At 47.7% G+C, this 22,704-nt stretch overlaps 1 protein-coding gene across 1 annotated transcript in view; it reads right to left on the bottom strand.

The window, feature by feature from the left end:
• The window catches only part of TRPM7 (transient receptor potential cation channel subfamily M member 7), a 1,269,618-nt gene that overhangs the window by 244,838 nt on the left and 1,002,076 nt on the right, over positions 1 to 22,704 (bottom strand). Inside the window, exon 29 of the mRNA XM_069222535.1 lies at positions 15,728 to 15,801. Within this exon, the coding sequence (XP_069078636.1) occupies positions 15,728 to 15,801 (74 nt within the window). The remainder of the gene's footprint in view (positions 1 to 15,727; positions 15,802 to 22,704) is intronic.

The following is a 22,704-nucleotide window of genomic DNA, read 5'->3' as shown; positions in this document are numbered from 1 at the left end:
GCCTGCTCCAGCCAATCTAATGCTGCTCATTTGCAGCATCAGAATTTGGAGAGGGGAGCTGGCTGAGGCTCCGTCGAGCTGAATGCAAGGCGAAGAACATGGATAAGTACATTTTTGTTTTTTTCCATTTGGCCCACTGACAGGCACTGGGAGAAACTCACATTGCTGTCAGCCTTTATTCCAGAGCTCCCAGTCATGGCCCATTATAACAACAAACCATAATTAAGAGCTTTGTACTGTTAGCCTAAAGGCATTGTGATTTTTTACTGTGCCTGCTACTGAACTGGCACTCGGCTCGATGACCCTCCAATGTTGAGGGTCACCGGACGCCAGTGAAATTGTTCCAGAATTCCACTGATTGTTTCAATTCACCTAGCACTCTCCCCCATACTGTATGCGTACTGCTTCTCAGCAGTGTGTGCCATCTATACTCCCAAGTATCTGAATTTTTCTGCCTCCCATTGTAACTCCGGGTATGGACAATCATCTGCCTATATTCTTGCCACGCCTCCCAGGGGAAATACTGTAGCCTTGACCCAACTGGCCCACAGTACAGAACTCAAAGCAAACCTGCCCAATTTTTGGAGGAAGAGAGTAATTGACTCTCTGGGTCTACCAAGGTAAACAAGTGTATCATCCACAGCATACTTTGACAGACATGTGGCTGGTGTCCCACATAATGATCCCCACTCCTGCAATACCACTTTAAGTTTTTATTGCTAGGGACTCCATCACAAGGGCAAAAAAGAGGGCTTCATTGTTTAGTGCCCTAAACCCCCTTCCATTTCATTGAAATTAGGCTGCCTGATTTGATTCAAGCAGCAGGTTTAGTACAAAGTAGGAGCATCCAACCCAAACAATTTAAGGGAAAGCATAGGCCCTTCAGAATTGTCATTCTGTAAGCCTAGCCTGGTTAAGGAAGATTGCGTATATATCTAACACCACCAATATGCACTCTTCTTCCAATGAAGCTGTGGGATGCAGAGTCTTCTATGTCCAAGACTGAGGCCACATTGATCTTTGTATAGAAGGGAGCCAATAACATTAAGCAAGTATGTTTGAGTCTGTAACACTGATAAAAGCCTATAAAACGTAGGATCTTGTGGGTCACTATCTGGTTTCAATATCATAACTTTCAATGTGAGTGAAAGAATTCCATCTCACTTAATCTCACTATGGGCTAGATGTACAAACGTCAGCTTTTGCGTCTCTCAAGTTGCGATCTTTAGCAACTCAATTTGCAAATTGCAAAAGTTGATGTACAATAGTGTCACAGACACGGTTTGCGATTCCTACATGGGTCGCAAGGGACCTGCCTTTTTAATATTCATGACGCAGGTCACAATTTGTGACCCATTGGGAATGGCCAGCACTCACAGGGATGGTGGCCCTACGAGGGGCTGCAGTCCAACAAGTCTGTGACTGCTTTTTAAATAAAGCAGTTAATGTAACCTGTTTCACTTAAAAGGAAAACAGGCTGCATTTAAAAAATAAAAATGAAATGTGGGACCACTGCCTGCTCTTAAAAAATATTTTCGCTACCATTCACAAAGGGGAAGGGGCCCCCCGGGGACACCTTCCTGTTTGCAGCTGGCTTACAACCTACTTGAAGTAGGCAGTAAACTGTGATTGTTTTGTGACTGCATTCCAGCTACAAAACAATCATACATCCCGCTGCGACTCCCTATTAGGAAGGGACTCCCCCTTGGCATGCTCCTTCCTAATAGCAACTTGCAAATCATATTTTGCAAGTCTGTAATAGGTTACAGACTCGCAAAATAGGGTTTGTACATGGCAGAGGACAATTTAGCAGTTGCAAATGGCTTTAATCTCTGTTTGCAAATGCTGAAAAAGGTTGTACACCTGGCCCTACATACCTTTAGGAGTTTTTCTGAAAACTGTTGCACAAAAGAGTGGTAGAAGACCACCGAAAATCTGTCCCTCCCCAAGGATTTCCTGTGCAGCATTTCACAGATTCCTCTACCAGTTTCCCTTTCTGGAGATAAAGTTCCAGTTCTGTCACCTGTCTCCCAGGCAGCTTGGGAAGCTGGATCTCAGCCAGGAAGGGCCCTCTGGGATTCTCAGAGTTTGGAATGCAATTTTTCATAAGGTTGTGCATAAATTATTGTGTAAAGTATCAATTAATGTTGATTTGAAATAGCCATAGGCCTATCTGATTGGTGGAGGAGAGTGGGTTGCTCTCTTTTCAGTAACCACTTTTCCTGAATTATCCTCGAACCTGTGGAGCCTCTTTATGTATTCCTTAAGAGTTGACTTCTCCAAGATGGCCTCCATTTTCCCTATTTTTTTGTCCAAGTAGTTCTCCCTTGTCTTCTGGATGCATTATTTTTTGTCTTTGTAGCATAGCTATTCCTTCTTGAGTAGCAAGGTTACCTTGTAACTGGTGTCTTATGCCATGTTTTATTCAGGCATTCATCCATCAGGGCCACTTTCATGGCCACACACTCACTGGATCTAGCACTGGTCTATTCTCAATTGTGCTCTAAATGTACAAGTTACTTACCTTCGGTAATGATCTAGCTGGTAGAGACATATTCTAGTTCCAGATTCCTTACCTTTGGATCCAGAGAATGTTTCTTCGAGCAGTACCCTTGCGTGCAGTTAGGTGGCGTTGGTCAACTCTGCGGGCACCGTGGTCGCCGTGATGATGTCACAGTTGTATATAGGCACTACCCCGGCGCGCTGACGTCAGTTTCTTTTCACAACTTACCACGCCAGTAGCACAGAGCCATGAAGAACAAAGAGAATGGTGTGCCAAAACTATGGCCCTTAGAGGGAAGTACCTGTCCCTAGAAATCAGTTCGCAGTGTGGGGAGGATGGGCAGGTCGGTAAGGAATCTGCAACTAGAATATGTCTCTTCCAGATACATTGTTACCGAAGGTAAGTAACTTGTACATCGGAAAGAGACTTCTAGTTGCAGATTCCTCACCTTTGAATAGATACCCGAGCAATACCATCCCCAGTGGTGGTCTGCGAACGAAGATCACACCAAAAAATCCTGCAGGACCGAACATTCAAAATAGCCATCCCTGCGGACTTGACTGTCTAGGCAAAAGTGCTTGGTGAACGTATGTAAAGACACCCACGTTGCGGCCTGACAAGACTGGAACTCCGCATGCTAACGAAGTGGTAGCAGCAGTTGCTCTGGTAGAATGAGCGCACAAAACCTCAGGGGGCTGCTTTTTCGCCAAAGTGTAGCACATCTTCATGCAGAGGACTACCCATTGTGAGATGGTCCTCTTCTGAACCGCCTTCCCTTTCTTCGCACCCACATATCCCACAAAGAGTTGATCATCCACCCGGAAATCTTTGGTACGATCTAGGTAGAACGCCAACGCTCTTTTTGGGTCCAGACGGTGGAGTCTCTTCTCCTCATGAGAGGGATGTGGGGGTATGTAAAAAGTAGGCAAGGTGATAAATTGGCCTACGTGAAAAGGGGTTACCACTTGGGAGGAAAGGAAGCCCTGATATGAAGCACCACTTTGTCAGGATGCACTGCTAAGAATGGTGGCTTCAAAGAAAGAGCCTGAAGCTCACTTACTCTGCGAGCAGAGGTGATGGCAATCAAGAAAGCTGTTTTAAGGGTTAAAAGCCATAAAGGACAGTTGGCGCACATGAGTTGGCGCACATGAGGAACCAAGTTCAAATCCTACTGGGGCACGATGAACGGGATGGGAGGAAACATATGAGTGAGGCCGTTAAGAAACCTCCCAACAATAGGAAATTTGAAAAGAGAAGCTTGGTCTGGTAGCCTTAAGAAGGCAGAGATGGCAGACAAATATCCCTTGAGGGTGTCCAGAGTAGAGCCCTGCTGGGCAAGAGAGAGAATAAAGAGGAGAACCTCTAAGAGAGGTGCAGAGAGGGGATCAACAGATCTGTTGATACACCATGCCACAAATTTCTTCCAGCGACAGGTGTATACCATTTTGATGGAGGGATGCCTGCTGCCAAGATGGCATTACAGACTTAGGGTGGAAGGTCAAAAGCCGTACACTGTTGCTGCTCAATTTCCACGCAAGGGGGCGGGGACGGAGACTGGACAGGTTTGGGTAGATAACTGTCCCCTCCTGCTGCAACAGAAGATCCTCCCGAAGGGGCAGTCTGATCGGAGGATCGATGGCCATGCTCAAGATCTCTGGATACCAGACTCTTCGTGGCCAGTCCGGAGCTACCAAGATTACTTGGGTCTGGTCTTGCCTGATCTTCTTTAGAGCTCAGGGCAAAAGTAGTATTGACGGGAAGGCGTACAGGAGGCCTGAGTTCCACTTGTGATGAAAAGCGTCGCCGAGCGAGTGCTGCCTTGGAAACTCCAACACGTGAACCAGCTGACATTGCGCGTTCTCTGCGTAGGCGAACAGATCTAACAAAGGCTTTCCCCACTGATGAAAGAGACCTTGCGCCACCTCCGGATCGAGACGCCATTTGTGATCGACTACACATCGACGGCTGAGTTCGTCTGCTCTGGCGTTCAGAGAGCCCACCAGATGTTGAACCAACAGGGAAATGCCCTTGACAAAGGGTCCACGACCCCACTCCACCCTGCTTGTTGCAATACCACATGGTGGTGGTGTTGTCGGTGAACACCTGCACCACTTTCCCTTTGAGAGAGGGAAGGAATGCTTTCAATGCAAGTCAGATCGCCTGAAGAGGGAAGGAATGCTTTCAATGCAAGTCAGATCGCCTGAAGCTCCAAAAGGTTGATGTGGAGCCTGGACTCCGCCGGAGACTAGAGGCCTCTGATCTCTGCCTCTCCCATGTGGCCACCCCATCCAAGGAGTGATGCATCCGTCTCTACTGTGAGATATGGTTGGGGAAGGAAGAGAGATCTGCCATTGACCCAATCTAGATTTGACAACCACCACTGCAGTTCCCTACGACATCTGAACCATGTCAGAGAGATTCCCCTGATGCTGCGCCCACTGAAACTTCAGATTCCACTGCAGAGCCCGCGTATGCCACCTGGCATGTTGGACCAGCAGGATGCAGGAGGCCATGAGGCCCAGCAGCCTCAGAGTCAGTCTCACCGAAATCCAGGACAGAGGCTGAAACACCGGTATCATAGCCCGAATATCCTGGACTCGCTTTTCGGGAGGATAAACCCGAAACTGCACTATGTCCAGAACAGTTCTGATGAAAGGGAGCGTCTGAGAGGGTGTGACTTCGGCACGTTGATAGTGAACCCCAGCAAATGCAGGAGGTTTGCCGTAGTCTGGAGGTGGGAGACAACTTTCTGGGGTGTGTCTGCCTTCAACAGCCAGTCGTCTAGGTAGGGGAAGATTGGGACCCCTAAACTGCCCAGATGAGCTGCAATCACTACCATCACTTTCGTGAACACCCGAGGGGCACTGGTAAGGCCAAAGGGGAGCACGGTGAACTGAAAGTACTCGTGACCTACCACCAATCGTAGGTAAGATCTGTGGGCCGGCGGGGGGGGGGGGAATACGGAAAAAGGCATCCTGCAAGTCCAAAGCAACCATCCAGTCTCCAGGGTAGAAAGAACCTGAGCCAGGGTTAACATCTTGAACTTCTTCTTGAGGAAGAGATTGAGGGACTGGAGGTCTAGGATAGGGTGAAGACCATTGTCATTTGTGGGCACCAGAAAGTAGCAGGAATAGCAACTGGCACAGGGCCCCTCTCTATGGCTCACTTGGCCAAGAGAGTCTTGACTTCCTTGCAGAGAAGTGGCAAATGATCCTCAGACAGATGATTGAATGATGGTGGCATGGCAGGAGGAGAAGTCTCGAAGGGGAAGGAGTAGCCCCTTAGGACGATCTGTAGAACCCACCTGTCTGTAGTAATGGATTCCCAGTGGGGCAGATGATGGCGAATTCTGCTGCCAACTGGTCCCGGATGTCCCAACAGATTAGGAAGGTTTTGAGGCAGAGGAGGGAGCGGGGGTGGACTGGGCAGCCTGCTGACTCCTTGATTAACACCTTGTCTCCGAAGAGACGAGTGCCATCAAAGGGCATGTCCATCAAAGATTGCTGGACATCCCCTGAAAAGCCAGATGTCCTCAACCAGGCATGGCGTCTCAGTGCCATTGTCGATGCAAGAGATCTGCCTAGTGTGTCGGTCGTATCCAGTCCACAATGGATGATGAACTTTGCTGCGTCTCTCCGATCTGTCATGGCTTGGGAGAGAACATTCCTGGCCTCTTCCAGAATTTGGGGCAGCACTTGCGTGACCGTGTCCCACAGAGTATGGGAATAGCGGCCCAAAAGGCATGCAGTGTTCACGGACCGCAGAACTAGACTGGCAGAAGAAAACATCTTCTTCCCTAAGTTGTCAAGTCTTTTTGATTCCCTGTCTGGGGGAGCGGTAGGGAATGTGCCAGAGTAGGAAGCAGCGTGGATTACAAGGCTCTCAGGCGTAGGGTGTTGGATAAGGAAATTTGGGTCATTTGGCGCAGGTCGATGCAGTGGACAATCGTCCTATTCACAGGAGCCCCTGTGCTGGGTTTGGACCAGGTCCCCAGTAGGATGTCCGTAAGTGCTTTGCTGAAGGGAAGAAGGGGTTCAGAGTTGGAGGCCCCAGGCTGAAGCACTTCGGTCAGGAGGTTCGGCCTGACCTCCACAGAAGGAAGCTTGAGGTCCAAAACCTCAGCCGCACTTCTCACCACCATAAAATAGGACACTCCAGCCTCCGTATCCAGTGTCGGGGGAGATGTCCACCCAAATCCTGTACCCAGTCCAATTCAGGTTGCTAGTCTTCTAAAGGGTCCAGCGCCCACTCTACACTATCCCCGTATCCATACTCATAGAAATAGGGTTCAGGATCAACCCTGGGCACAAGAGAGCCCATGGAAAATGGAATCGGCGTCGAGCAGCGTCGTTCCGGCTCTGGGTCGTCGGGAATAAGTATAGGGTCGACGTCAATCGAGGGCCAAACTGCCGCCGGGGTGTCGACGTCTGACCCGACGCTGGGGAAGGTCGCATTGGCACGACCAGTGTCGAGACAGAGCCAGAAGCGGATCATGAGGTGCCCTCCGGAGTCGGGACCGAAGTCGCAGACCTTGAACCCGAAGGTGCCGAGGATGGGTCAGGCTGCCAAAATATGAGGCGCATGGCCTCATAGATCTCCTTTAGCTGGGTAGGGGTCGCTCCGGCTCCCGGAAATTCAGGGAGGTGAGGAGTGGACCCAGACTGAGGCTCTCAAGATGGAGGCCTAAAGTGTCGGCGCTCTTCCCGCGTGTTGTCGTGGGAGCGACGGGGCGAAGTCAAAGAACGTTTCCACTTCTTCTTCTTGTCCAGATGACTTGGACGAAGAAGAATGGTGGTGACTTCGAGACCGGTCTCCTGAACTTCCTCTCAAACGGGACTGGGAATGACACGGAGTCGAGTGTTGGGCCGCCATGAGCTTCAGGGACCGCTCACTGAAAGCTTTTGTGATCAGGGCCAGACACTCGGAGCATGACTTCAGGTCATGGTCACGCTTCAAACACCAGAGGCACATGAGGTGTGGATCCATCACTGACATCATGTGGTGACAGGAGTCGCAGGGCTTAAATCCGGTTTTACGGGACATCCATTGATGGATAGAAACTCGTAAAAAACAAATTCGACAAAATGTGCCAGTTAGTCATAAAATGACTGGTGTAGCTTTTCTCCAGATCTGTGCGCAGGGTGGCGCGGAAAGAAAAGAACTGACGTTAGTGTGTCAGGGTGGCGCCTATGTACAACCACGACGTCATCACGGCAACCAGGACACCAACGACACCCACGGAGTTGACCAACGCCACTTATCGGCACACAGGGGTACTGCTCAAAGAAAAATTCTCTGGATACAGTCTGATGCCTGGGGAAATTGAAAGGTAAGGAATCTGCAACTAGAAGTCTCTATCTGATATTTGCTTATCGTTGTGTGTATGTCCATCAAAAGCCTTTATCTTTGAGGATCTCTGGAATTCATTCGCCATGTGAGGCCTCTGGTGTTAACCCTTCCCTTCTTCTATTCATCCAGCAGGGGGGAAGTAATCAGAGAGGAACCAGTTCAAGTATTGGACTTTTCGGTTTCTCTATCTGAGACCTTGTGATACTAGTGTAGAATCCAGTTTACTATATGTGTTTTGTGATATCAAATGGCCGAAGTACTTCCTATCTAGCAGCCACAACAATTCCGGAAGTCTAGACAAGCTATCCTTGTAATGGTCTCTGTCAATGTAGCTACCATCCCCAGGTTTTGTATGTTATTTGTGGGGAAGGGGTGTCTTTCTATACCGCCATGTAATAGGAAATGGACATATTCAGCCTGGATCATTAGCATGTCCAGGTATGGTGTCCCTCTTTTTCCAGTAGTGTCAAGAAAAGATTCTATCATCTATGTTTGAGGCATATGTATTTATAGGGTATATCTACCAGCGACCTACCAATCTTTAAATATTAACGTGTCCTTTCACACCCTTCTGCCTTACAATAACAGTACTTGAAGTGGATACCTGGAGCTATTCATATCAAGACCCCTCTGGCATAGACAGAGTATATGGCTGAGGACAACCAGTCTCTTTGTTTTTTCCATCAACTTGACTCTGAACTACAGGGTGAATGGAATCTACAGGGAAACTACGTCTCAATAGAGACCTATGATAGCATGACATAATCCCAGAAAAATTAAAGAGTAATGCTCAAAAACATGTAGAAACCAACAAGTGTCTACACTAAGACGTAGACTAGCCCACTAACCTGAAATGGCTACTAAGACAAAACTTTAAAGACCAAAACATATAATACCTTGAAGCTCATAAAATGATAACTTTCTTATTTATCATATACTAAACCTAGCAAAAGTAGAGAAGTTTTACTATTGATCATAAGTAAAGTCATCTGTTACTTAACTTAATGTAAGTATCAGGGGTAAAGGTAGAACCCACATAAACTATTAATGTAGGCCAAAATCTACCTTGTTTGAAAATACAAGAAGAAATTATGAGAGAGACACCCTCAGCGCTGTATAATCCCATTAATGGAACATCACTCTTTTGGTGAATGCCCATAAATGAAGCATAAGGTCACAAAAATACCACACATAGAAATATAAGATACATTTGTACATAATAACCATGATTATTAAAAGGGACTATTTTAAACAAACTCTCTTATCTGAAGGTAAATAATATACTGAGTGCAGGACGCTGGCTCTCTATATAGTGCACTAAAATGAAGTACACTGCGCAGAGAGGCCTGTGGATCCCCAAAGATTTGCAGAGGCAGAATAAATAGGTCTAGAGCTCTTTTTCTGGTAGTGTGGGTGAGCAGTTAGGCTTATCAAGGAGTTGTGTTAAACATTTGTTGTACTCTCAGAGGCAATAAATGAGACATACGCTGAAAGAATAAATCTGAGACAAATTTAGAAAAATAACAGTTGCTTTTATATATGCTTTGAACCAAAGAACTTTGTTATAAGGTGAGCAGTTTTTAAATGAAAAATACTTTGCTGTTTCATAAATCGACAGTGCAGTTCTCAGAGTCTTCAATGTTAACCTACAGGAGGAAAACAAGAATGCAGTTTCACAAGTAAGTACACAACTTACAACTCCAGTCTTTAGAGTTTTAGACCAGCACCGGGCAAGGATCAGGCTGGCATCAAGAGTGCATCCACAGCGGCATGGGGGTGGCTGGGTGCAGAGGTCAAAGTCGGAGTCAGTGCCCAATGTTTATCAAGGGAGACTGGGGGGGGATGGTGAGGCCCTGCTTCCAGGTAAGTAAAAGCAGTGTCAGAGGTCGAACTCCAAGGGTTAGGGCAAGCACCAGGGGGGCACAAGGGAGCAACAATCTTAAACCCTCAGCGGCACGGTGGCAGAATGCAGAGTGCCAACACAGCATTGGGTGCCCAGTGCTCTCCAATGGAGACACAGGGTACCCCGAAACACTGCTTACAGGTGAGTAAAGCAGGGTTAGGGATCGATCTCCTGGAGTTGAGGTAAGTACAAGGGAGGCCACAAGGCAGCACCAAACTTACACCCTCAGCGGCATGGGGGTGGGCAGGTGGCCTGTGCCAAACAGCGCGGAGTGCCCTTTTAAAGGAGGAGATGACTTTCAGAAACGGACGGCAGGCTCTGGTCAGGAGGGCGAGCGAGATCAACCCACAGCTGCCCAGGTGAGCTGAGATCCCAGGGGCAGTAGGGACACCAACGGTTCAGCTCCCACAGGGCCAGGGGCTCCAGGTGCAGGAGTGTCTTTGGGAGTCAGACACAGCTTACCAGGCAGGTAGCGGTTAGGGGTAGTTCTCGGATTTAGGCTGCAGGGGTCATTGGAGAATACAGTAGGGGTCAGCCCACGGTTGACTCTTGGTCAGAAGCACTGAAGATACTTCAATCGACTGGTGGGCCTCTTGGACTCCCGCCGGGGTTGTCAGGTGCAGAGGTGGTTCCAGGTGACGGTTTTGAGGTTCGTCAGGCAGCCTTCTTCTTTAGAGATGGTTTCTTTTGGACAGGTCTGCTGTCCACTGGAGTTTTTGTTCTTTATTTAAGGCAGACAGTCCTCACAAAGCTTTGGAGGTTTCTGGGCTGCAGGTTTTTTGAAGGCCTCAGACAGGCCGGTAGGGCTGGGGCCAAGTCAGTGGATGTCTTCAGTCTTCTCTGCTAGTGAGACTTCATGTGTCCGGCTCTTCTTAGGTAGACAGGAATCAAATTCCGGAGTTTAAGAGTGCCACTTAAATACTGAATTTAGGGGTGTTACATGGAGTGCCAGGTGGTGGTAGCCAATGGGCTACTCATCTTTAGGGTGACTACACCATTCCTACAACCACTTCCTTTGGGGAGTGGGTATAGCCATAACCCTATTGGCCTAATTCCTTCCATGCAAGATGGAGGAATTTAAAAAGTAGTGTCCACTTCAGCTTGTCCACCCTAGGGGTGGTCTGGCATGAACTGGGCACTTCTCCTAATTTACCTAATTTCCCGACGGGTCTGCCACCAAAAAAAAAAAAAAAAACGATATCCTGTCAGTGACAGTATAAGAAAGAATAACACCTGCAGAAGGAAGTAACACCCCCACTGGGTACCACCATTAAGTGGATCAGGCGTAGGAAAGGAAAAATTTCACGGGCACTGCAAAAGTATGATTCATCTATGAGAAAAATCAAAAACAAATATCTCCCCTCCTAGCCAGCATATGAGGAACTGGGAAGGCAGAGGGTAGAGCTGAATAGAGCTAAATCACTGTAGCGAAAACGCTTGAGGACAAAGTCAGCCTAGGTGCCTTTTGATGGCACCCTGTTAATAGTTGAAAGGTTTGTCGCAACAGATATGCATTTTTTTTTTTTTTGAAGTCTTTGTATTATTGAAATGGGTGCCATCAAAAGGCATGTCAATCAAAAATCCAGAAGTGCATAGCAAGGCATGGCAAGATGGTGTCACTGAAGAGGCCATAACCCAACCCACAGAGTCGGTGAAATCCATACCATAGCGAATGTTTTAGCTGCCTGCTACCCATCTCAGATCAAAGGGGTAAGACTTTCCTGGTTGTCAGCCGGAAACAATGGCAAGATGTGTGCCACTGAGTTCCACAATGTTCAGTAGTCAATTCCACGGAGGGAAGTGTCAGATCCAAAATCACAGCAACCCACCTCAGTGTGTCAGCCAGAGAGGAACTCTCCTCCATAGTGAGGCCAGGGGGCGGAAGGAGGACCAAGACTGGGGGAAGAGTACAAGCCACTAGCCACACCTAGGTCTATCATCCAGCTGTCCTCTGTAGGAGGCTGAGCAGCGTGAAAAATGGGTGGTAGACACCCCAACTCTTCCCCAGCATCTCCAAAACCATGTTTCTCAGAAGGAGCAATATGAGGGGACTTTCCAGAAAGCAGAGGAGGGTGTTCGAGATAACCGGCATGAATGGAACCGTACCAGAGGAGGACCAGTGCTGAAAAGGCGATGTCTTGACACTGGATGGAGAGAGTGGTGTGACGCCGAAGTTTGGAACACCAAAAGGTTGTGCCCAGGCACCCTAACAGCTTCGACAACAGAAGCAGAAGACTTAACTGAAGCCAAGGGCGAAACTGCCGACGTTACACAGTAAAGGCACTGTTCACCTCCTTGGGGCCCAAAGGTGCTCCCAGGGAAGAAGAATTTCCAAAGATAGCATAAAGAGAATCATAATATTCACGCATCTGGTGTAGGAAAGTACACACTTTTTGGCATGGTTGCCCCCACTTTTTGCCTGCTGTCAGTGTGTTTTAACTGTGTTCACTGGGATCCTGCTAACCAGAATGTGCTCTCTCCCTCTAAATTTTGTTGTTATTGACTTTACCCTACCCACAATTGGCATACTGGTGCCTACATGCAAGTCCAGAGTATATTGTACCAAGGGCATCGGTCACCAGGGGTTCCTCATGGGCTGCAGCATGTATTAGGCCACCCATGGAAGCCCATGCAAAATGTGTCTGAAGGCTTTGCCATTGCAGCCTGCGTGAAAAGATGCATGCACCCTTTCACTACAGGTCAGAGCACCAATTCACTATAAGTCACCCCTATGGCAGTCCCTCCTAGCCCAAAGGGCAGGGTACAAGTACCTGTGTGTGAAGGTCCCCCTCTTCATGAGCAGAGGTGCCCCACGAACTCCAGCTCCATTTTCCTGGATTTTTTAAGTGCAGGGAATCCATTTTACCCGTGTACTGGACATATGTCACTAACTATGTCCAGCTACATAATGTTAACTCCGACCCTAGGCATGTTTGGTATCAAACAAGTCGGAATAATACCTCAATACTGTTGCCAGTATTGGTTGTATGATTCTATGCACTCTGGGGGCTCCTTAGACGACCCCCAGCTTTGAACCTACCAGTTTGCAGGGTTTTCCCGGGCAGCCCAACAGGTATCTGCCCTCCTGCTGCTTCAACAGCTCAAGCCCAGGAAGGCAGAACAAAGGATTTCCTTTGCGGGAGGAAGGCAAAACCCTCTCCTTTTGCAAATAGGTGTTACGTGGCTTTAAGGGCACATTTGGTGCCCTCCTTGCATAAACCAGTTTGCACCAGTTAAAGGAACCCCCAAGCGCCAGCTCTCGTATCAAACTGGACAATGGGAAGGGGAGTTATCACTCCCCTGTCCATCACCACCCCAGGGTTGCTTCCCAGAGCTTCTCCAGGTGGCCACCTGATTCTGCCATCTTCAATCCAGGATGGGCAGAGGTCTCTGGGTGCATCTGAGTGGCCAGGTCAGGCAGGTGACATCACAGCCCCCTCCTGATAGGTTGTCACCCTGCAAGGTGACCAATCCCCTTTTTAGAGCTATTAAGGGTCTCCCTCTTGGGTGGGTCCTCAGATTCGATGTGCAAGATTCCAGCAGGACTCCTCTGCAATGTTTACTTCGACTTCTGGCCACTGGAACCGCAACTTCACATGAACCTACAATCTGCAGCTCCAGCTACCTCTTCGCTCTCCAAAATTGTTTCTCCATTTCCTTCTAGCAACTGCAACTTTTCCCTGGTTTTACATCCTCTGGGAGTGGCAAGTCTTCAGTCTGCACCAAGAAGCAAGAAGGAATCTCCGCAGGCACCAACTGCATTGACGACCGGCTGGGTGGATCCTCTCTCCTGCAACTCCGCGTGGATCCTGCAACACAGGTGGTGGTCTGGAGTGGTCCCCTCAGTCCCCTCTACCAGCTGTGAAAACTGTGGAGGTGGCGAGTCTTTGCCTCTCCTTGCAGGACAGTACCACTGTGCACCGCGACTCTTGCAGCTACCAAGGATTGTTGGCTCTTCTTCCAGGGGATCTTCAGGCTCTGTGTAGCCCTGGCCTCCAGTACCCTTCTCTGCAATGATTAGTCTCCTGCCTGCTGCTTTGGCGATGTTGGATTCCTTTCCAGGTGTGCTGAGTGGGCCTCACTGCGACTCCAGTGCCTGCTGCCTGTGGGGTCTGCATCCTAGACTTCTGGCTCTCCTCAATGCTGAGGGTCACTTGGGACTCTTCTCCTTGGGTTGAGTCCCCTCGAACCTTCCTGGTCCCCAGCAGCTCTGCAACTCTTGCCTTTGCCAAGACTGGTTTGAGCCTTTTCCACACCACTGACGGACTGAAACTCTTCTTCCGGCGTGGGAAATTGACTGCATCACTTCGGGAACTCTTCCTCTGATCCTATGCTGTATAACCGACTCCAGGTCTCCAACGTCGACCTGGTCCTGTACCTCCAAAAGGATGGGCAGTGGCTCCTGCCCCAACCGGACACTCCAACTGGAACTGAACTTGTTCCCCTTCATTTGCAGGTCTTCTTCTGTCAGGATACATCTTCTGTTTCTCCCAGTTTTGCATGGGTCTTGCCCAGTCCTTTTGCTAAGTTTACCTGTGGTTTTGGGAAAAAAATAGGCACTTACCTCTTCTCTCATGGTCGCTGAGGGGGCACTCCGGTACTTACCTTTTAAGGTTTGTAGTTCCTCCACCTCTCCTCTCCAGATTCCACTTATCTGGGTGAAGATCTAACTTTCGCATTCCAATTATTCAGGATAAGGTTTGGTCTCCCCCTAGGGTCTCGATTGTTTACTGACATTTCACTGTTTTCTATTGCTTTATATGCCCATTCCTGATGACTAAGGAGTATGCAATAGTGTGTTTACTTGCGTGCTAGTAGAGTACTGCCCATACAGTATTTTAGTATTTGTGTTACTAGAATAAAGTATCTCTATTTTTGTAACACTGTGTGGTTCTTTCATGTGTTCAAGTGCTGTGTTACAATAAGTGGTATTGTATAATCTTTGCATGTTTCCCAGATAAGTCTCGGCTGCTCACCTACAGCTACCTCTAGAGAGCCTGGCTTCCTAGGCACTGACTACACCTCACTAATAGGGGATAACTGGACCTGGGATAAAGTGGTAACAGCATAGGTGCTCACCACACACCAGGCCAGTTTCCTACATCTGGGACAGTCTCGCCCCAGGAATGAGAGGGAAATGCGGGGTCGACTCAGGCTTTGACTCCTCGACTGAGTGGTGGGAGGCCATACGCTGTAAAGTCGGGAGATGCCACGGCTTCGGCCACTTGCATTGTGACTTACCGCATAAAGTCTATGGAGAGTGACGTCCACAAGAACGACTCCTGGAACAGGCCAGTGAACAGACCTTGGTACAAGAAGGAGACCGTACTCAACAGGAAGCCGGGGCAAGCTCTGACACCTACGCCATCAGAAACTACATACGAAGCTCCACAGCACCTTCGGCCAAAGGTGACAACATGAGTCTCACTCTATGGAGTCATGGTGTTCACCCAGGCATCACATACAAATAGAGTGGGGATCCATAGCCTGAATTTGTCATCCACAGGACCCACAGCGTTTGAACCCTAAAGGCAGACAGAAAAAAGCACTCTGTTCCGATGAAGTAGGCGAAAACGTCCTGATAAACCGTTACTAGATCCGTGTTTCAAGCATGGAAAAGAAGGAACTGTGTCAGAGAGGAGGTTATATGGACTTCATCAACATCTCATCTGGTGGATGACATCGGTATGGAGTCGCGCAACACCCTCTTTCGACAAGCAGATGTGCTGGGGGTAAAAAAAAATCCAGATCCAGTCTCACGTCTGGGGATCATTTTAAAGTAAGGAATCTGCGGCTAGATGTCTCTGTCAGATCCAAGAGTTTCAGCATTTCTTAAACATTTTACTTAAGTACAACATGACAATTTAAGCTGTAAGATATTGCAATACATGCCTACAGCAGATAGAGAAAAGAACACAGAAGCACTAATAAACGCAACAAAAGCAAGCTGTAAAACTTTGTTGTATACGAACTGTCAACAAAGATGCTTTGGGATCCTCCGGATTACTCTCATCATGATCTGATGATTTTCTTCGGTTGACATGTGCTGCAGAATTATACAGAAATTAGTGTTACCATAATAGGCATGGCTCATAGCAAAACTCACTATCAATAATAAAAAAAAACATTTCACAAGTCTTGAATCTGCAGCATCTACGTTGTGTTACCGTAAATGGAAGCCATCTTGAGAGTCTATTCATTACGGGTGGATAGTTACACAATAAAATCCAGTAACACTGAAGAGGGCACATTTAAAAAAAACAACAAAAAAAAAAACACTAAAGATAACATTTTAAAATTTGGAAGACAAAATAACAGACAATGGCATTTGAAATTTTTAGGAAAGAACAAGTTACTTACCTTCAGTAATCATGTTTCTGGCAGAGGCTCTCTAATCGCAGATTCCTCAACTTTTTAATATTACCTAGTCATTAGACTAAATCCAGAAACTTTTTCAGCAGTATCTCTGCATACCGACAGGTGGTGTCATGCAGCTCAACACTGATGTTGGTGCACTCCTGAAACACTGTGCAAAGGCTAGCTAGGTATCACTTCTGCACTATCGGTTGCTTTCAAAATTGTTTGCGCCTCTAGATACAGAGCCCCAAACAGCTAATTGGTTGTGACCAGTGTGAAGATGTCTAGAAGTGGGATCTTTTCACAGAAGAGGGAAAAGGTGACAGTCTGCGGCTACAGTCTCTACCAAAAAGAGCGTTACCTAAGTTAAGTAACGTTGTTCTGATAAAGCCTAATGTTAGCCTTTCTACAGGGTCATTCCCCAAACTTTTTGCCTTCTAATTTTTCTGACCCTTTTTGGCTGACGTTATGACTCTGGGCACTTTATCACTGCTAATCAGTGCTAAAGTGCATGTGCTCTCCCTGGTAAACTTGGTATGATTGGATAATACCGGATTGGCACATTCAATTTACCTGTAAGTCAGTTGTACTGTGGTATCTCTATACCCATGGCCTGTAAATTAAATGCTACTAGTGGGCCTGCAGGGCTGCTTGCGCCACCCACTGAAGTAGCCTTTCAAACATGTCTCAGGCCTGCTAGCGCAGGACCTGTGTGTGCAGTTTGCTGCCACAGGGACCTGTCATCTAAATCCACTTTTCAGGCCCATAACTCCCCTTTTACTACATGTAAGTCACCCCTAAGATATGCCCTAACTAGCCCTATGGGCAGGGTGCTATGTATGTATAAGGCAGGACATGTGTCTAGTAACGTGGCCTGTCCTTGTAGTGACAAACAGACTATTTGGTTTCTCACTGCTGTGAGTGCAGCCTTCTCATAGGTTTGCATTGGAAAGGCCCTGCCTTATGTCTAGGGGGGTATTGTCTGATTTATGAGGGGTAGCGTAGGCACGTTTGGTATGGTTGTAATGGTAATGAGAAATGCTGCTTACTGGTGTGGGTGGATTTTTTATTATCATTACAGAAATTCCACTTCTAGAAAGTGAGCATTTCTCTGTGCCTATGAGACTGGTGTTTTGCAGCTTGACTCCAATCCACGTCTGGGCAGAGTGACAGCTGGGCTTTGTGCATACTTTTCAGACAGCCTGTACACAGGGAGGGTGGAGGTGTCGCAGGGGTGCATCTGCATTTTGAATAGTCTTCCTGGGCTGGGAGAAGGGGGAGGCGGGGCACACACATGCATCTGTAAAGGCTGTGCCCTGGCCTCACCCAAAAGGGTTGTTTATCCCCAACTGATGTTTGGAGCCTGTGCTTGAGGAGAGAGGGGGCACTACCAGAACTAGTTGTAACTGGTTGGAACCTCCTCTCCCCTTCTTCGTTACCACACAGCAAAACTGAGTATAAGTACAGGGGATTTTCCCCACAATTTGGAGACACTTTGGAACTGAAACATATTTGGAACTGGACACAGAATGCTGCTGGAGGGACTCACCGGGAACTGCCTTGGACAGCTGCTGCTGTGCTGACCTGTGACCTCCTGGGTCACTAGGAGTATCTGCCAACTGCCTGCATCCATCCATCTTCTGCTGGCCTGCTACTGGGCCCTACCACCCTGTGCTCCATCTTGTTGTGTCCCCAGGGGCTGGGTGCTGTCGCCCCCGACCCCTGCACCTACTTGATTCCCAGTGCAAGGAAAGTGCTCTATTTGAATATTCCTGTAGTGGAGTTCAGCACGTGAGGAGAGCTCCACTTCATTAATCTGTTCTGCATTTCAGCGTGTGAGGAGCACGTCCTTTTATTGATTCAGCGTGTGAAAATCGCTTAATTTTATTGACAGCGCATGAGGAGTGGTTTCTCTACTCGTTGGAGCACATGGAGTAGCGTTCTGCACTTAGCAAGCGCTCTTCCATGTCTCCCGAGGGAGAAATCATCATCGCAACCCAGGATGCATCAGCGTGTCCAAAACGTGCTTCGCCAAGTGGCACCGGGGCATGGGAAGACGGGGACAGGGGGATTCCTGAATCAATTGTGCCCCTGGGAGACTAGGGTGCTTTCAAGAGTGCACCCGGGGCACAAGCAGGCACCTACTTGGGTGCAGCACCAACGCGGCTCCATGACAAGACAAAGGAGGACCAGGAGTCGCTCTACAGCTTCCAGGATACGTCTGCGAGCGTCCTGCTCTCTGTGGGATTGGGAGTAGGGGAGATCTCAACGGAGGTCCCCTGCTACTCTTTTGGGCCCCCACTGAAGTACCAAGTTGTGCGGCCAGGAGGGAAGCCTCATCCAAGGTTTCACATGCCGCCGGGACCGTCTGCGTATTGTGCCACGTTTGCCCTCAGACAGAAGGAGAACATCACCGGAGGTCCCCCACCAGCGCCCCTAAAGGAGCAGAGAAGCTCCAGCACACACTTGAGGGGCTGGTGTTACCGCCCTGGTATAAGTTAAGTAAGGGGGTAATACTGTTTATGCCAGGATTTTTCTGTTGTTGATACGAGGGTTTATCAAGTAGCAGGTTTTACCCTCACCTAAGCATCTGGCTGGTGTTTACCATAATCTCTCTATGACTTGCCATATAGTTTTTTAATGTTCCTGGTATGGGCATTTCTGATAGTTCTATGACAAGTATATTGGTCCTTAGTAATGTTTTCCTGACTTCTGCTTATGCTGCAGAATAATGAGTAACCTTTGTGTTATATGCGACTACTGCTAATTTTTGCGGAGTAACAGTATTATGTAACATTCTGAACTGCTTGAGTAGCAGGATATTACTGACATTTTATGTTTGGTCTAATTATGTTTATTTTTACATAACTTGGGGCAATGTTTCCTTTGTGGTGTATTTTTTGCAACACGTGTGTTGTGTGCACTGTGCAAACGCTTTACACATTGCTTCCGGGTAAGGCCTTACTGCTCGTGCTAAGCTACCATGGGGGTGAGCAGGACTTATCGTGGACGTGTAACACCCTTGCCCTGACTAGAGTGAGTGCATTCTGCCTGGCTTAAGTGCATGCCCTAGCCAACCAGAAAGCTCATTTCTAACACCTAAATGTAAAATCCTCATCTTCTGAAGAGATACCAAAGCAATAATTAATTGGAGGCGGGTCTGTAGACAGACTGAAGCCAGAATGTCCTGTAGGACCAAGGTGGCGAATTGCCCCACCCGGTGAATGTGGCTGTGAATGCTTTGTGAAGATATGGACTGGTGCCCACGTAGCTGCCTAGTAGATGTCTAAGACAGGAACTTTGAATGCAGTGGTAGCGGCTTCCGCTCTGATGGAATGAGTATGCAGCCCTTCCGGAGGCTGCTTTTTGGCCAATGCATAGCACATCCAAGAGGAGTTGGTCCTTTTTGGCATGGCCCTGTTTTTATTTACTCCACTGAACCCCACAAAGAGCTGAATGTCCACCCAATGTTCTCTGGCATGACTTATGTAAAAGCCCAGTGTTCTTTTGGGACTCATGTGATGGAGTCCCACATCCTCCTCCTCCTCCTCCTCCTCCTCAGAAGGGTGTGGCGCAGCAAAGAACACTGCCAGGTGATCTTTTGACTGACATGGAACAGGGTCACCACTCTCGGGAAGAAGGATGCTCATGTCCGCAGAACCAGTTTGTCTAGAAAGGAGGTGTATATGGTGAGTTGACAAAGAGAGCTCCAAGCTCACCTACCCGCTTCGCCAATTTTATAGTGACAAGAAACACTGTCCTGAGGGGGAGAAGCCACAAAGGCAGCCATAAAGTGGCTCAAAGAGAGTGCACATCAAATATGTGGCGCAGGAGCAAGGCAGAGGGAGAAAAGAGATGCTAAGAATCTTTAAAAAAAGAAAACAGGTGACTTGAATAATGACGGCTGGCCTGGCAATTGTAAAATGATCGAAAGATACCCTATAACTGTGCCTAGAGCAAAACCTTGCTAGACAAGAAACAACACAACATGATAAATCTGCCGGGAGGGGGTCAATCTTCCATTTGCTGCACCAAGGCACAAATCTGTCCTAATGAAAGTTTTTGCCAAGGGACACCTAGGTACAAGATCACATCAACCACCTTTTGGGAGAGGTTTGAATGTCTTCTGCTTTCACCACTCAATCTCCAAGCATAAAGGTGGAGAATACGAAGATTTAGGGGTGGAACCCTGCCCAGTTGCAGCAACAGCAGATCCTCACTTAAGGGCAGCCAACTCAGAGGACAGATGCTCATCACCAGCAGCTTGACACTATACTCTCTGTCCCCAATATGGGGCCACTAGGATAACTTGGGCCCGGCTGATACCGATCTTCTGCAGAACCTGGGGCAGAAGAGAGGACAAGGGGGCATATGTGAGTCCAGATTCCACCATAGGTGGGAAGCGCCTCAGAGTGAGGCACACCTTGGAACGACAAAAAGTCACAAAATTAACCTGTGCTTAACCCTGGGTAGCTTGGCACAAAAGCAGTCAGGCTTAACTTAGAGGCAATGTGTAAAGTATTTATGCAGCACACAAACAGTAATAAAGTGAAAAGAGTACATAATAAAAATCCCAAACCAATTTAGAAAAATCGTGTACATTTTAATACATTATTTGACACCAAGCCATCACAATCCAATTAGTAGAACCAAAGTTATGAATTTATAAAGGTTAAGGTTCGAGACCACGGTTAAAAGCAAAAAGCCCCAACTGCTGACATCTGGCCCGCTAGACTGGGCCAAAGTCAAAGGTTAAGGATGACTGAGATGGAGCGCAGTTCAGAAGCATGAAGTGGATTGGGCCCGGTCAGTGCGTACATTTAGACGTAGAATTTGTTTTGAAGAAAAGGTCTCTGAGACGGTTCAGTGGGGCAAGGCTGAAGGAGTGTCTTAGGAGGGAGCGTTGTCGAATAGCTGTGGAGCAAAGTCGCAATGAAGATTTTTACTTTCAATCTTAGTTATTGAAATGAAATCAAAAATCTCCAGCAGGAGGAAGCAGAAGGATGTAGCTGAAGACATTTCCACGACATCGGATACCCACTTGGTGAAGGACCTCTTAAAAAGATTTGCTGCTGCAGAGAAAAAACACAGCGGGAGAAGCCGTCAAATCAATCTGACCAGTGATGCACCGTAGGTTGATAGGCAAGCAGGTTGGTCCAGGTCTCCTGGTTCTCAAAGCACTTTGTGGTCAAATTTTGACTCCGTCCTCAGTTTTGGAAAATGGCCATCTGGGCACCTTTAGCACCAGGAGTGGATGGAGACCTCTTGGGGGTTCAGGACTCATTCAGACTGGGTCCAGGAATGGGTTCAATATAGTGGGATCCTGTTATGTATCTGTGGCTCTAAACAGGAGGCGAGCAAACTAGCCCTTGGAGTCTCAACTGGAAGTCCTGGGTGCAGGTGAAGATGCAGGGCTCAACAGCAGGGCTGGCCTCTGAGGGCTCAAGGGAGGCTCCAGGCAAACCTTCCAAGTACCGCAGTAGACTTGTAGAAAGCACAGAAGGTCACAGCAGCAGTCAGTTCTCCGAGTCCTTCCACAGGTCCAGTAGTGAACTGAGGATTGGGTTTGAGAGCATTATTTTTATACCTTGTTGCCCCGCTCCAAGAAGGTGTGAGATGTTTCCAAATGTTTTTTGAGGTTTGGGTAGTTTCCTGCCTCCCTGCCCTGGGTCCTAGCAGGCTGCACTAACACTACAGGGCCGATAAGCTTACTGTGTGGTAGCAGAGCATAGCTGATTCAGGTGCAAGTGCTGTTGTGGTCAGCTCTGCCCCCGCATCCTGCCAGTGGAAAGGCCATTCAGGCTCTGCTAATCCCACTATTGTGTGACTGCCTTGGGGGGAATTCACAAAGTCTCACTATCATTTACATCCTGTCATGTGACCTAAGGAACAAAGGGCAAAGGGCAGGAAACTGGCAACTTTTTAAAAGTGGCATTTTGAAACTTGTAATGATAAATTCGACTTTACCATTAAAGAGAGTTTATCATTAGAAATTAACAGTTATCACAAATACGATATCTACCGCCTTTTCCTTTAGGAATTACAACTTATTAAATGTAATAAGGAATCCCCAATGTTATCCTATGCGAGGGGTAGGCCTCTCAGTAGTGAAAAACAAATGTGGGAGTTTTTCACTACTAGGACATGTATAACTTAAAAGTACATGCCCTAGAACCTACCTCAGGGGTGACATATGTACTAAAAGTAGAGTTTAAGGCTTGGCAGAGGGTTTTAAATGCAAAGTCGACATGAAAGTAGGACACTGCCTTCAGGCTGCAATGGCAGGCCTAGGACATGTTTTGAAGTGCTATTTAAGTGGGTGGGGTAATAAGTGCTGCAGGCCCACTGGTAACATTTAATTAACAAGCCCTGGGTATAAGGTATATGAGTCTACAGGGGACTTACAAGTAAATTAAATAGGCCAATAAGGTGATTGGGGAGTAAGCAATAGCATCTTAGCACTGGTCAGCAGCAGTAAAGTGCACAGAGTACTAAGGCCAATAAAGCAAAAATCCAGAAACAATGGAGGCAAGCAGGCAAAAGGTTTGGGTGGAGACCACTCTAAGAATGTCAGGTCTAACAGGCTTGAAAC

Source organism: Pleurodeles waltl, chromosome 3_1 (genome assembly GCF_031143425.1).
Source record: "Pleurodeles waltl isolate 20211129_DDA chromosome 3_1, aPleWal1.hap1.20221129, whole genome shotgun sequence".
Lineage (NCBI taxonomy): Eukaryota > Metazoa > Chordata > Amphibia > Caudata > Salamandridae > Pleurodeles > Pleurodeles waltl.
The sequence above is the reverse complement of the archived record's forward strand: the minus strand, read 5'-3'. Positions and strand labels throughout refer to the sequence as shown.